General features: G+C 32.8%; 1 protein-coding gene and 1 long non-coding RNA gene across 2 annotated transcripts; one reads left to right on the top strand and one right to left on the bottom strand.

Annotated features, from left to right (window-relative positions):
• The first annotated feature begins 668 nt into the window (after positions 1-668).
• Positions 669-2,857, top strand: LOC131651150 (probable terpene synthase 2). The gene is made up of 6 exons (XM_058920820.1): positions 669-779; positions 873-1,161; positions 1,256-1,634; positions 1,768-1,986; positions 2,077-2,218; positions 2,306-2,857. Exons 1-6 carry the CDS (start codon positions 669-671, stop codon positions 2,855-2,857), a joined length of 1,692 nt encoding a protein of 563 aa, XP_058776803.1.
• Positions 2,858-5,516: 2,659 nt separating this feature from the next.
• On the bottom strand, positions 5,517-9,900 carry LOC131648034 (uncharacterized). Its single transcript, XR_009298028.1, has 3 exons — positions 9,601-9,900; positions 9,228-9,360; positions 5,517-6,046 (listed from the first exon to the last, which is right to left on the bottom strand). It is a non-coding gene; the product is annotated as an uncharacterized LOC131648034 (long non-coding RNA).
• Positions 9,901-14,068: the final 4,168 nt, after the last annotated feature.

Genomic DNA, 14,068 nt, shown 5'->3' with positions numbered 1-14,068 from the left:
ACATCAATGAATATATAATTTAGAAAAACATTATAAGCCAATCAACCAAACCAAATCAAATCGAACAAAACCGGTTAATATGGTTCGGTTTCATTTTTAAAAAATGTTAAAATTCGAACGAAACCAAAGCAATGGACATATCATCGATTTGTGTATTTTTAATCAAAAACCAATCCGAACCGAACCGATTACACTCTATTTTTTTATATAAAAGGTTGGAAATAAAAAATATTATAATAAATTTAATTCAAGTCAATATTAATGGCGTTTATCATGAAAAAAAAACAGTCATTTTTACCAAGTATTTTTTTAACAATGCTTTTATTCAAAAGTTCTCTTAAAATGTCATTCTAGTGCCTTAATTTGACAAAATGATATATCACAGTTACCATATATTCTCTTTTAATCCATTGCCTCTTACCTTAGACTGCCGTTGAAAATTCTACATCATGCACACACAGACTGCATGCCTCAACAACCACCACTTTTCAGCTCATGCCATGCTCAACTTTGATTTCCAAATCAAATGCAAACTCCTTCACTTCCACGTTTCAAATTCTTCCCACGTGTTATTGCACTTCTCCTATATATAACAAACCTCTCTACATATTTTCTCTACAAATTTTCACCTACATATCGCATCTTTTTCATTCATAGAATCTCAAACCATGTCTTTTGCAGCTCCTACTCATGCAGAACCTAAAATCACACGACCTACTGTGAATTTTCTTCCTAGTATTTGGGGAGATGTTTTTCTTCAATATGATTCTGAATCACTGGTATTATATTTATATTATATTATATCTGCAATATGTTTCGTAATTATGATTAATGCACAATAAACATGTTATTACTTATATGAATAATTGCAGGAAATCAATGACAATATGAATATTCAAGTACAAATGCAAAAAGAGGAAGTGAAGAAGCTTTTTCAATCTTCAACCAATAATAATATCTCACAAAAACTAATCATCATTGACTCATTGCAACGTTTGGGAATATCTTATCATTTCGAACGTGAAATTGATGAAGCATTAGAACAAATCCACTTTAATTTAACTATCAATAATGAAATAAGCACAAAAGAAGAACATGACCTTCACTTTCTAGGGTTAGCATTTCGCTTGCTTCGGCAAAAAGGACATCACATTTCATCAGGCATGTAGAACTTCATTTACCATTATTCATATTATAAATATATTTTCTTAATAATCATTGAAAAATCTCATAACATGTGGGTGAGTTTTGACAGATATATTTAAAAATTTCAAAAACAATAAAGGGAGCTTCAATGAAAAGGTTGATATACATGTTGAAGGAATGTGGAGCTTGTATGAAGCCGCGCAATTAAAGATTCGCGGAGAAGATATATTAGATGAAGCACTTGATTTCACACAACCTCATCTGGTTTCCAAAACTACTACCAATCAATTGAGTAGTTTTCTTCATGCACAAGTAACTCAATGTTTAAGGAGACCTCTGCATAAGGGAATTCCTAGGTTGGAGACAAGGTGTTACATATCTTCCTACGAACAAGATCCTTCCCATAGTAAAGTTCTTCTAAACTTTGCAAAATTAGATTTCAACATGCTACAGAAAATGCATCAAAAAGAACTTGCCAGTATCACAAAGTAAGTATTCAAAATGTACTCATTTTTCAAACAAAAAGGTGAATCACAATCAACCATTTCGATAAATTCTTATTAAGCAACTGCTGATCAGGTTTTAATCGATGTGATAATAGTTTCATTTATATTATTATAGGTGGTGGAAAAAATCGGACTTCACTAAGAATGTCCCTTATGCAAGGGATAGAGTGGTTGAGGCTTACTTTTGGCCATTGGCTATGTCCTATGAGCCTAAATATGCCACTTCAAGAAAGATAGGAGGAAAATTGATCTCATGTATTTCTCTTTTAGATGATACTTATGATGCATTCGGCACGGTTGAAGAACTCGAAATCTTCACAGAGGCAATCCAAAGGTTGATTTGAACTTGCCATTCACCTATTAATGTGATTTTCTTATCTTTCTAAACTTTTTGGCCATAATTCTCTTTATGTCTGAATTTCAGGTGGGATTTTAGTCTCATTCAATCCCTTCCAGAGTGCATGAAAGTAGTATTTAAAACAGTTGTAGGACTATGGGACGAAATAGAGATGACATTGGTAGAGAATGGAAAACCGAATTTCGTGCTGCCATATATCAAACATGCTGTAAGCTTCCAATTCTTAAACATACTATAAAACTGATTTTCATCCTTCAAAACTTGATTATCATTCAATATTTTGATTCATTTACAGTTTTATAATCTGGCACAATCCTATTTGGTTGAAACAAAATGGGGCAACGAAGGATTCATACCAACCTACGACGAATACAAAGCTAACGGACTCATATCTTCTACAATCCCTCTTTCACTAATATCATTCATTGGTCTTGGAGAATTCTCAAACAAAGAGTTACTAGATTGGCTTTCCAGTGATCCAACAATCATCAATGCTGTTGCAGCCATTGGCAGACTCGCGGACGATGTATCATCACATAAGTTCGAGCAGCAAAGAGTGCATGTTGCTTCAGCTGTTGAATGCTGCATGAAGCAATATGAAGTGTCACAAGAAGAGGCCTATAAAATCATTAACAAGGACATTGAAGGTTTTTGGATGGATTTAAATGAAGAGTGCCTCAAGTTAGAGAGTGTTCCGAGATCGGTGCTTGATTGTATTCTTAATGTGGCAAGAGTAACTGAGTTCACATATGAAAACTATGAGGATAAATACACAAATGGGGAACTGTTGAAAGATTATGTTATTCAGCTGCTTATAGATCCAATAACCATGGAGCAAACCAAGTAGGAGAAGGAAAATAAGCAATAAGATTAATTAAGTAGCTATTTTAAATGTGACTTATTCTACTATTGCATTAATAACTTACAAGAAAATTTATATTACTATAGCTTGTAATCTAAGTTACCTTCTCAGTTTGGGGTGTATATAAAAATAATGAATGAAGCTAGTGTGATTTTCTTTTGGATAAAAGCTGGTCTGAAATTTAATTTGCTTCTATGCTGAGGATTTACTTATAACAGTTAGGAAGTGACTAATTAGAAATCACCCTACTACACTATTATTTTTCCAAGATGTCAGCTTTGGGCATTCATTATCTAATCCATTTGAATCTTTAATTAGTCGTAAAATTCTTTAACGATTTGTGTAACACCCCACTTAATACTATTTAGAATTGTATTACATCAAGGTACATAATACATAAGATTTAATACATCAGATGTCCTAAATGAATTAAACAGAAAGATACTGCGTAATATATCCATCAGACATCAAAGACTTCGATCTTCAATCTTCTTGACACAGTTCTCCACCTCCTACGACTTATTTGAAAACAAAAACATAATTGGAGTGAGAATACTAAATCTCAGTGGATTCTCTTATCTTATAGGTCCACTCGACTCTAAATGGTTACTATACAATATTCTAACTTAAGCCATTCGAATCTATCATACTTGTATACAATCACACGATAGAGCAAAAGCTTAAGTATTTTTGGGATTTTGTTTCATATGTAAACACAAAGAATTTGGGTTCGAATAACCCAATAGTCCACTAACTCAGGAATATAAACAAAATATCTTTCCCTGGCCGATTTCACGTATAGAATGAAGGGACACAACTCACAGATCTCTGTTAGGAATGTCCTTTCCCAGCTGGCTACTTACATGAGGCAGTTTACAGGTCTTAGTTATTCATCTTTGTGAATCAATTTTCCTCGGATGACCTCTTACATACGAAAGTTTTCGAGTCTCAAACTTCCTAGTTTATACGGAATATTTTCCCTGGCTGGCCATTTACATAGGGCAGTTTATGGGTCTTGGTTATTCGTCTATGTTAATCAACGTTCCACGACTGGCCTCTTATATGGAACAATTTACAAGTCTCGGTATTCGTCTATGTGATTCTCTTTGTCGCTTACTACTCTACATAAGTCTTGAAATCAGGACAAACACAAATAGGGTTATTCCTGATTATGTGACTACTCTAGACAATCACATTGTCATAATACCTTTCCATACGAAGCCAAATAAACTCACTTAGATCGAGTTGATTTTGAACTGATGAAAGTTTTTAAACAGACTGAGCCTTTGAACCGAACCGACGATTTAGTAACTAAATTCCCAAACCAAAGCTTTTAAAGGGTTTAGCTTCAAACCCAAATAAAAAAAATTACTAATTGGAAAGTTTTTTTAACTAAGGTAAACTATTTTCTTGGTGAATTTACAATATTACCCTTCTAAAAATACAAAGATGCCTTGCTTGCAAAGGACCTTTCTCGAGGCACTACAACTAAATTTATAAGTGAGAGAAAGTGAGGAAATATTTTGAGAGAGAGAGTGACGAGTGATGTGAAAATATGAGGCAAGGGGCCTTTATTTATTGGCTAGAGTTTGACACACAAAAAATGTAGGGACAAAACTAATGGCATTATGCACCAATCAATTGGTTGGCCTTAAAATAAACGTTTAGAAGGTTTTAAAAGGATACAAAAGATATATAGCCATTATCATTTTATTAATACACTGTCCTAAACTTTTAGAGTGCATTTTTTCACTAATCAAATCGATTGAGTATAAGTGTAAATTGATTGGCCAATACAAGTATTTGTTTATAACTTTTCTAACAACACCCAATTCAACTGGCTCGACTTTAAAACATTTTTTAGAAATATTTTCTTAGGAGAAATAAGTTTAAAACGTGTTTTAGTGTGTGCATGTGTTGTATTATTCATACAACTTTACAAAAAAAATCCTTGTGTTTTTACAACACTCGAATCACTCAGACGTATTAGGGCGAGCTTTCACACTTTGAAGCTTTAAGACTTATCAAATACTTTAGTCATACTGACACTTTATTGAATTCTTCTTGAAGGTGAGTCTTGACCTTTATTCCAAGTAAGTACCATCATCATAGGAAGTATCATTAAACTTTAACTTGTTTGCTTGCATCTTTGACCACTTGTTAACCATACAAGTTTTCTTACTAATGTCTCTTTATTAGTGTCATCATCAAAAACTTCAAGAGAGCATATATCACTAACCTGCAAAATATGGTTCCATGTGATTTCCTAAAAATACTGGATTAAGAAAAAGCGGTAAAAATCCTCAGAAATACCGGATTTTTAAAAAACTGCGGTATAAATGCACCAATTTTTTTAAAAAGTTTGGTAAAAATGCAACATTTTTCTAGAAAATATTAGATATTTTAAAATATATGCTAAAAGTCATCTCTTTTTTAAAATCAAGTAAAATTTGTAGTACCAAATTTTTTGTTATGACTACCGGATGTTTTGAAATTTTACAGCTTCTCTAAAATAAATTTTGTTGACCAAATATAATTTTTGGATATGTAAATAACAAGAAAAACATTTTGGTCAATATAAAAATAAAGGAGCGTGTCATATTTAAATGTGGGGGTGGCCAGGCAAAGTTCTCTGCAAAACATGTATCGAGAAAATACCCTAGCCTAATAGAAAATATTGTACCATGTGATACATTTTAAGTTAATAAAACATACGATTACGGTTAATTACACCCAATCTCAACAAAAAAGAGATGTTGGTACTCATGGTAGGAAAATCCCGACACTTGATGTGTATCCAGTCTCGATTCTCCTGATTTTGACTTTCTCCAATGTTCCTGGGGTATTTTTCTCTCAAAGTTGGTGTCTATTCAAAATATCTAAAAATATTTATTTATGGAAAACTGAAAAATAGCAGATCGCGCTAAGCCCCAAATTTAGCGCTTAACCCCAAATCCTAAAAAACACATTAAACTGCCATAAATGGGGATAAGCCCTAGATATCGCGCTAAGCCTCAGATCTATGCTACAAGGACGCTAAGCCTAGATTCCACTTCTCATGCATGCTTCAAGGGCGTTAAGCCCCATCAGCAGCTTTTGCACTTGCTCCAAAATTGCATGTTGAAGCCATTTCTTTAGCTTTTGATGACCAAAGCTCCTTAAATGCAGATATACCTACAAAGTGAGTTTCAAATGATCAATCTACACTATATTTACATGATAAAATTATAAAGCTATTATTTACACTAAAGCTGAGGTTTTGACATGAAATTTCAATGAATCAAGCTAATAAGTGCCAATTTTGCATGAATATAATTTGGCACTCATCAGAGACGAAAAAGAAACTGAAAAAAGAAATGATCAGTAAACAATGATATTGGACATGTTTGTTTCAACTTTTTATTTTTTAAAATGATTTTCATAATAATGTTATATGTTTTTGTTTAAAATAGTTTACAAATAATTTATTTTAAAGATTCAAATAAAGAATTAAAAATTTAAAGATATTTCAAGCTTTAAAATTTATTGGACATCCTTTTATTAAAGGTTCAAATAATTTATTGGACATTCTTTTATTATAATTTTTTTAGATATTAAAATTTTTAAAAACTTAAATTTCAAGCTATTTCAAATAATTTTTCATAAAAATTATTTTTAAGATACATTTTTTTTTAATTGTGATTTTGGTTATGTTTTAATCTTCAATGATGTATATTTATGTTACAAGATATTAAAATTAGTCTTTCAATTTATAAAAAATAAATTTATTTTTTTAATTTTAGAATACATTTTTATAAAATAATTTTTATAAATACAAAGTAACTTTTTTAAAAGTTAAAACAAACATATCCATATTCATGTTTGTCAACATAAGCTAACTCGAACAATCATGAATGTGTTTAGAAAATTTAAAATTCAATTAGTATAATAATATGTTTAGAAAATTCAATTAGTATAGTAGTATGTTTAGAAAATTTAAAATAATTTTTACAAAAATTTATTGTTTGAATAAATAATATGAATAATTGACAAAAGGGTGAAAATCTATGAATAATTTTATCAAATTAAATTAGAAAAAAAAATGTATTTGGACATTTAAAAGTAAGTAAGAACATTTATCTTTTAATGATGTGTTTGATTCGAGATAGATGAGGAGAGGAGGGGATGCAAATTTTTAATCATAATATGTTTGCTTTAAATTTTAGGAGGGGATGAGAGGGCATCAAAACCACCTAAAAACACACCTTTTGCATCTCTCCGAATTGGAGATTTGAAGGGGAGGGGAAGGAATGTGAATTTTAATATTTAAAAAAAGTATCATATTTACTAAAACATCATTGGTTTTATTTTAATATTTCAAATTTATTCATTTCTGTTTCTATTACTACTTCTATTTTGTGTAATTTTTCTCTATTGCTTCGATCAACTTATTATAATTGTTCTCCACTTTCAAATTATTTTTGGATTTTTGTATTTAATATAAATTGTAATCATTATACTTTCTGTTAATAATTTTTGTTTTTATGTTTGTTTTTTTTATTTTGTTATGTATTATGTTATGGGCCGATCAAATCAACGTCTATGGGTTTACACCAACTATATTAATCCCAACTAAGCAATCAGATAAGGGTTTCACTCTTTCCAGAATCTTCCTAATTCGTAAAGATTATCCTTCTAGTGATCATCTAAGATCTCAACCGTAAAGCATTCGACAACTCTTCGCAATTCGCTCCTAACTAATAGCAAGTTAGTTATCTTCTCTATACTATATATAGAGAATGCGCCAAAATTATGTGACAAGTTTCAAGTGCAATTTCATTTCACTCTTCTTCTTCATATACTAACTTGAGTGTTGGAGTGCTAACATTGCAAGTTTCCAACTCCAACGCATCAGAAGCTAAGATCTACCATCACATCGTTCACCCTCTCATTACTAGTTCCCCAAAGAAACAATGGCGTCGTCTATGAAAATCGACTGCTGATTCCTACGATTTCCACTAATTCATGTTCTTCCCCCAATTTTCACAATTCATAACTTCTTATGGTAATCTTAGTAAATAATTGCACTAAAATATGAAAATCGACCATTTTTTATTCGATTCAACATTACCTTAATTTCCTTTATTTAAATATCCAAATTCTCAATTATTACTCTCATCAGTTATGGTTGGATCTAAAGGTACCAAATCCTCCGCTACACGAGAAATTGTCGCTACTACTGCTACTCTAGTAGTAAGGAATCAACCACCTCTTCTTCCATCGTAAAATGTCGTAGATCCTGATATGATAGTTTTGTTGCATCTAGATCTAGTAAGAAAATCCAACAGAGACTCCTGTTCCACTTTCATTTAAATAACCTGAGGACTTGCATGGCCTCAAAACTCTCCAGGCAAACCTCAATATGCATGATATTAACGAACTGTTGAACAATGTCTTTAATGTTGTTCGATAGTAAAAGTCTCACACCTTTGAAGTGAGGCTTCAATGTCTGAAATAAAGCATTCACAATGCTCTCTCCCACAAAAATAAAGCATTCACAATACTATTTATATTCTCTGAACATAATATACTTTGGATCCATATGAATTGATTGCATAATAATAAAATTTTGGGATTTTCGAGAATCACAAGAACAAGTAGTAAAATGAAAAACACAAGAAAACAAAAGCGTAATAGCCCAATCAAATTATGTAGATAAGTTGAAAGCAGGAAGTGCATGTTTTCTTATAGAGCTTGAGAAAACAAAGAGTTATTAAGGCATGTGACTATAATCTATTATTGGATGATACTTCAAAAAATCATTTTGCAGCAGTAAAGAATCACTTGAATATGACTCGTTACTATCATTTAGAAAATTGGTTACATTGCAAGTAAAGATGACTCGTTACTATCATTTAGAAAATTGGTTACATTGCAAGTAAAGATGACTCTTACTAATATTCTTGCTGCAGTAAATAATTACTTCAATATGATGTTCCAATTTGAATTGAAATTGTCGGTCTAGGAAACTAATATGCATATTTTGTCAATGGAGGCTACTATAGAAAACTTTCTAGCACATGAGCATCTAAGGTAGTGAAGGCATTCCCTACTGGTGCTGCAATGGGATTTATACTTGTTTCTTCATATTGGCATTCAGCCAAGGCAATGCAACTGTATTCATGCAACGAAACTATTTTATGTACAAATTTAAGACTTCTCAAATTACTATCTAAATTCAAAACTATTTTATGTACACATTTAACACATAGGGTAGAACATTTTAGGCCACAATCTCCAAATCATATTCAACAACAATCTAAATTCAAAAGGATTAGACAAAACATAGAGCAATAACAATTTAAGAAAAACTTACAGTAGGAGGGGCCCTGTTCTGAACAAGATGTGGATTCAACGTTGAACCAATAACTTTACTTGATGGATCAACGGATATTTTACTATATACGACTTCGCTCCACTGCTATCAACCACATATTCTCTTTCCTAAACTACATCAATGAAAGAGAAGTTTACATCTTGTTTCTAAGAGGCATTTAATCGAACATCTAACCATCTAAATATTATAGTAGTAAATTCCTAAAACAAACAGTGAAATTGAAATTAAAATTGATGCAGAAAAAATTCATATTATATGAAAAGCATACACGGACAAAAAGTAAGAGATCTCCGGAACAACAGCTGATAAACCCTAAAATTCTTATAGCGAAGAAAACCCCTTTACACTGTACCTTTTTTTCTTTATACGATGGGTGTCGAGGGATATGAATGACTGCTAGCTTTTGTTAGTGGTGAGTCGCCTTAGTGAGACTATTCACGACGGCGGTTGGTGGAGAGGGAGCCTTCTCTCTGATGATTATTTTAGGGTTTGGAGTTGACATGTAATAGATACAGTTTCGATGGAATTGAAAGAAGAAATTTGAAGTTTTTCTCAAGATTTCACTGAATTTTCGCAGCGGGAAAATTTTGTGAATACAGAATGATGGACACGGGATATTTTGACAGAAGGATTAGGGTTTTGGTCATTTGTTTTTTCCCCTCTAACAGCGTTAGTTTTGTAATATAAATTTTAATTTTCATAAGTAATTGATATATGGAAAATAGTCAAACGGATGAGTAGTGGTTTGAAGCCCCGAGGTCATATGTTCGATCTTTCCTAACATGAAAAATATTGTTCTTTTTTCTTTTTAATTATCTTTCTATAAGATAGCACTTTTACAAAAGCGCTAATATATCTACGCGCTAAATTTAAACCCCACAACCTTGAGGTCTCGAGTTTGAATCTGATTGGAACGCAAAAATTAAGTTTTGTTTAATTTATTTTCCTGAACCTAAGATAGCACTTTTTCTTAAAGCGCTAATAAAGAGTAGAACTATTTTTGTTTTTAATTTTTTTTGCAATTTTTTATTTGTCTAAGATAGCACTTTTGCTTAAAGAGCTATCAAAAGACTAAACCAAATTTTTTTGTTTTTTGTTTTTCAAACTATATTAGCACTTATAATTAATCGCTATTTTATATGCACATAATTTTTTAGGATTCTAACTTATAATAGCACTTATGATAAAAGCGCTATTATAGGTTTTAAGGTAACATATTTAATAGCACTTTAGATTAAAACGCTATTAAATATGCGCTATTATAGATGAAATTTGTAGTAGTGATAGTTCAAGAAGTTTCTTCGTGGAAGACTCATGCTGCCACCTCATAACCAACTAGGACAAAAAGAAATGGGCTCCTCAATCAAAGGACCTACATAGAAGTAGGAAGCACCAGGCTCGTCCTCCCAGCCACAGGGGAGACTGGAGCTACCCCACACCTTCCCCCTGCTCAAGAAGAAACTCATCCAATAAAGGTGCAACTAAAAGCACCCACTATTGGTAATAATAATGGAGAGAAAGATTTCAAAGTTATTGGAGAAACCACCTAAATTAAGCAATTATGACGGGAAAGGAGATCTAGATGAACATATGCAGCTTGTGGATGAACAAATGAGTTACTTTGATGCTAACAATGTGTCTAAGTGAAAGTTGTTTTCATTGACCTTGGTCAGACCAGCTCAGTTAAGGTTCAATGATCTCCCGACGTATGTATTCATTCTTGGATTTGAAGGATAGAAAAACACTTAGAAAGGGGGGGTTTGAATAAGTGTAGCTTTAAAAACTTGACCGATAAAAATAAATTGCACAGTTATTTTTATCCTGGTTCGTTGTTAACTAAACTACTCCAGTCCATCCCCGCAGAGATGATTTACCTCAACTGAGGATTTAATCCACTAATCGCACGGATTACAATGGTTTTCCACTTAGTCAGCAACTAAGTCTTCCAGAATCTTCTGATCACACACTGATCACTCCAGGAACAACTGCTTAGATACCCTCTAAGACTTTCTAGAGTATTCTGATCCACACGATCACTCTAGTTACAACCTGCTTAGATAACCTCTAAGACTTCCTAGAGTATTCTGATCCACACGATCACTCTAGTTACTTACAACTTAATGTAATCAATTCTAAGAGTATTACAATTGCTTCTTAAAAGCTATAATCACAAACTGTGATATTTCTCTTAACGTTTAAGCTTAATCTCACTAATATATTACAACAGCAATGTAGTGAGCTTTGATGAAGATGAAGATTCTGAGCTTTGAATAGAACAGTGTTTCAGCAAGTTAATATTCACAGAAATTGTGTTTTTTTTTGTTAACCTTGCTTCTCATCAGAACTTCATATTTATAGGCGTTGGAGAAGATGACCGTTGAGTGCATTTAATGCTTTGCGTGTTCCGTACAGCATCGCATTTAATGTTATACGCTTTTGTCAACTACCTCGAGCCTTGTTCACGCTGTGTCTACTGACGTTGCCTTTAATAGCTTCTAACGTTCCTTTTGTCAGTCAGTGTAGCCTGCCACTTGTACTTCCTTTGATCTGATGTTTGTGAATACAACGTTTGAATATCATCAGAGTCAAACAGCTTGGTGCAAAGCATCTTCTGATCTTCTGACCTTGAAGTGCTTCTGTGCGTGATACCATCAGAACTTCAGTGCTTCTGATCTCATGTTCTTCTGATGCTTCCATAGACCCATGTTCTGATTCTGCTTCGACCATCTTCTGATGTCTTGCCAGACCATGTTCTGATGTTGCATGCTGAACCCTTGAGACAAAGCTTCTGAGCGCTGAATTATGCATACTCTTTATATATTTCCTGAAAAGGAAATTGCATTGGATTAGAGTACCATATTATCTTAAGCAAAATTCATATTATTGTTATCATCAAAACTAAGATAATTGATCAGAACAAATCTTGTTCTAACAATCTCCCCCTTTTTGATGATGACAAAAACATATATAAATGATATGAATTTGCGATCAGAAAGAGCAGACGGCAAAAGACAAATTACACAGCTATAGCATAAGCATGTGAATATGTCTCCCCCTGAGATTAACAATCTCCCCCTGAGATAAATAATCTCCCCCTGAAATAAATACTCGAAGAACTTTAATAAAAGACTTCCCTGATTATTTCGGTAGAGACGATCACATAAGCTTCTGTCTTCAGAGAATTCATAGCTTCTGACTTCTGCTTCCATTGTACAGCTTCAGAACTTGAATTTCTTTAGATCCCTAGAACACTCATAGCTTCTGATTCCTGCTTCCATTTAGGACAGCTTCAGAACTTGAATTTCTTTGATCATCAGAACATTCACAACTTCTGATTCCTGCTTCCATCTAGGACAGCTTCAGAACTTGAATTTCTTTGATCTTCAGAACATTCACAGCTTCTGATTTCTGCTTCCATTTAGGACAGCTTCAGAACTTGAGTTTTCTGGATCTTTAGAACATTCACAGCTTCTGATTTCTGCTTCCCTCGGATAGCTTCAGAGCTTTGAATTTCTACCAACATCACTTCATGCTAGATTTGTATCAGAACATTGTTGAATGTACCAGAGCATCATCAGAGCATCTCTACATCCTGAAATGTTACAGAACAAAAACTAAACGACAAAAGTTAGCATGAACGAGTCAGAACATAAAATGTATATTAGAACACATGATATGTATCAGAGCCATATAGGCTAAAATAATGTATCAGAGCAAATAGAATTTTGTCAGAGCAAATAGACAAATATGGATCAAATTCTATTATCAGTGCTTCTGATTCTGAAGCTTGACAGCACTCAGCTTGCTTCAGTTTCCATGAGCTTATTCTTTTTACAGAATAACGCTTCTTATGGTTTTGCTTCTTGTGTGCTTTGAAGATTCTCTTCACTTCTTTATACCTGCAAAACACTTAAACCATATAGAACTTGCAGTTCTTGTTAGTAAATGTGTGGGAGCTTTACCCAGCAACTGATAGATTAATCAAATCATTTATCATTTATCTTCTCCCCCTTTTTGTCATAACATCAAAAAGAATATTTCAAAAGATTCAGATGTATAAAACGACAAATAAAATCAATGAAATGCAAAGACATAGAGAAAGAAAACAGAGACAGAGTGTAATAGAGAAAATATAAGAGGGAAGGAGAAGCGTTTGAAGAGTATTTAAAAGAAAATAAAATGAAACAAATGATGGATAGCATTTAATGTTACGTGACATGAGGAGAGATAATAAAGACAAATGAGGTGACTAGCACAGTTACCTATGGTCGGCGTCCCTTCAACTGCACGCGCGCTTATCCATGAACAGGTTTACCATCCCGAGATAAAACGTTACAGCTGTTTTGCTTTAAAAGAGGTTCTGAATCAACTTAGACAATGAAACGTTAGTAATAACCGAATCATAATTTCTAAAAGATTTCAATCAGAACTTCTGATTAAAAAATAATCCACTTTCATTTCAGAAGATACTCATACATAAGAACTTCTCATCTTCTCATTCTGGGCATAAATCCATACTGATGTTCTTCAGAATGAACTTAAACCTATCTTCAGCCAGGGGTTTTGTAAAGATATCAGCCCATTGATGGTCTGTATCCACAAAGTTTAAAGATAGAACACCCTTCTGAACATAGTCCCTTATGAAATGATGTTTAATCTCAATATGTTTAGCTTTTGAATGAAGAATAGGATTCTTAGATAAACATATAGCAGAAGTATTATCACAGAATATAGGAATGTTACTCTCATATATCTGATAATCTTCTAGCTGACTCTTCATCCAGAGCATCTGTGTACTGCAACCAGCAGCAGCGACATAT

The sequence above is a fragment of the Vicia villosa genome, linkage group LG2, assembly GCF_029867415.1.
Source record: "Vicia villosa cultivar HV-30 ecotype Madison, WI linkage group LG2, Vvil1.0, whole genome shotgun sequence".
In the NCBI taxonomy this organism is placed as follows: domain Eukaryota; kingdom Viridiplantae; phylum Streptophyta; class Magnoliopsida; order Fabales; family Fabaceae; genus Vicia; species Vicia villosa.
The sequence above is the reverse complement of the archived record's forward strand: the minus strand, read 5'-3'. Positions and strand labels throughout refer to the sequence as shown.

What these genes read in the sequence shown, in the direction of transcription:
- LOC131651150 (XM_058920820.1), top strand. Translation starts at nt 669, where the DNA reads ATGTCTTTTGCAGCTCCTACTCATGCAGAACCTAAAATCACACGACCT. An exon ending in AATATGATTCTGAATCACTG is followed by an intron (nt 780 to 872) that starts GTATTATATTTA and finishes GAATAATTGCAG; the next exon opens with GAAATCAATGACAATATGAA. An exon ending in AGGACATCACATTTCATCAG is followed by an intron (nt 1,162 to 1,255) that starts GCATGTAGAACT and finishes GAGTTTTGACAG; the next exon opens with ATATATTTAAAAATTTCAAA.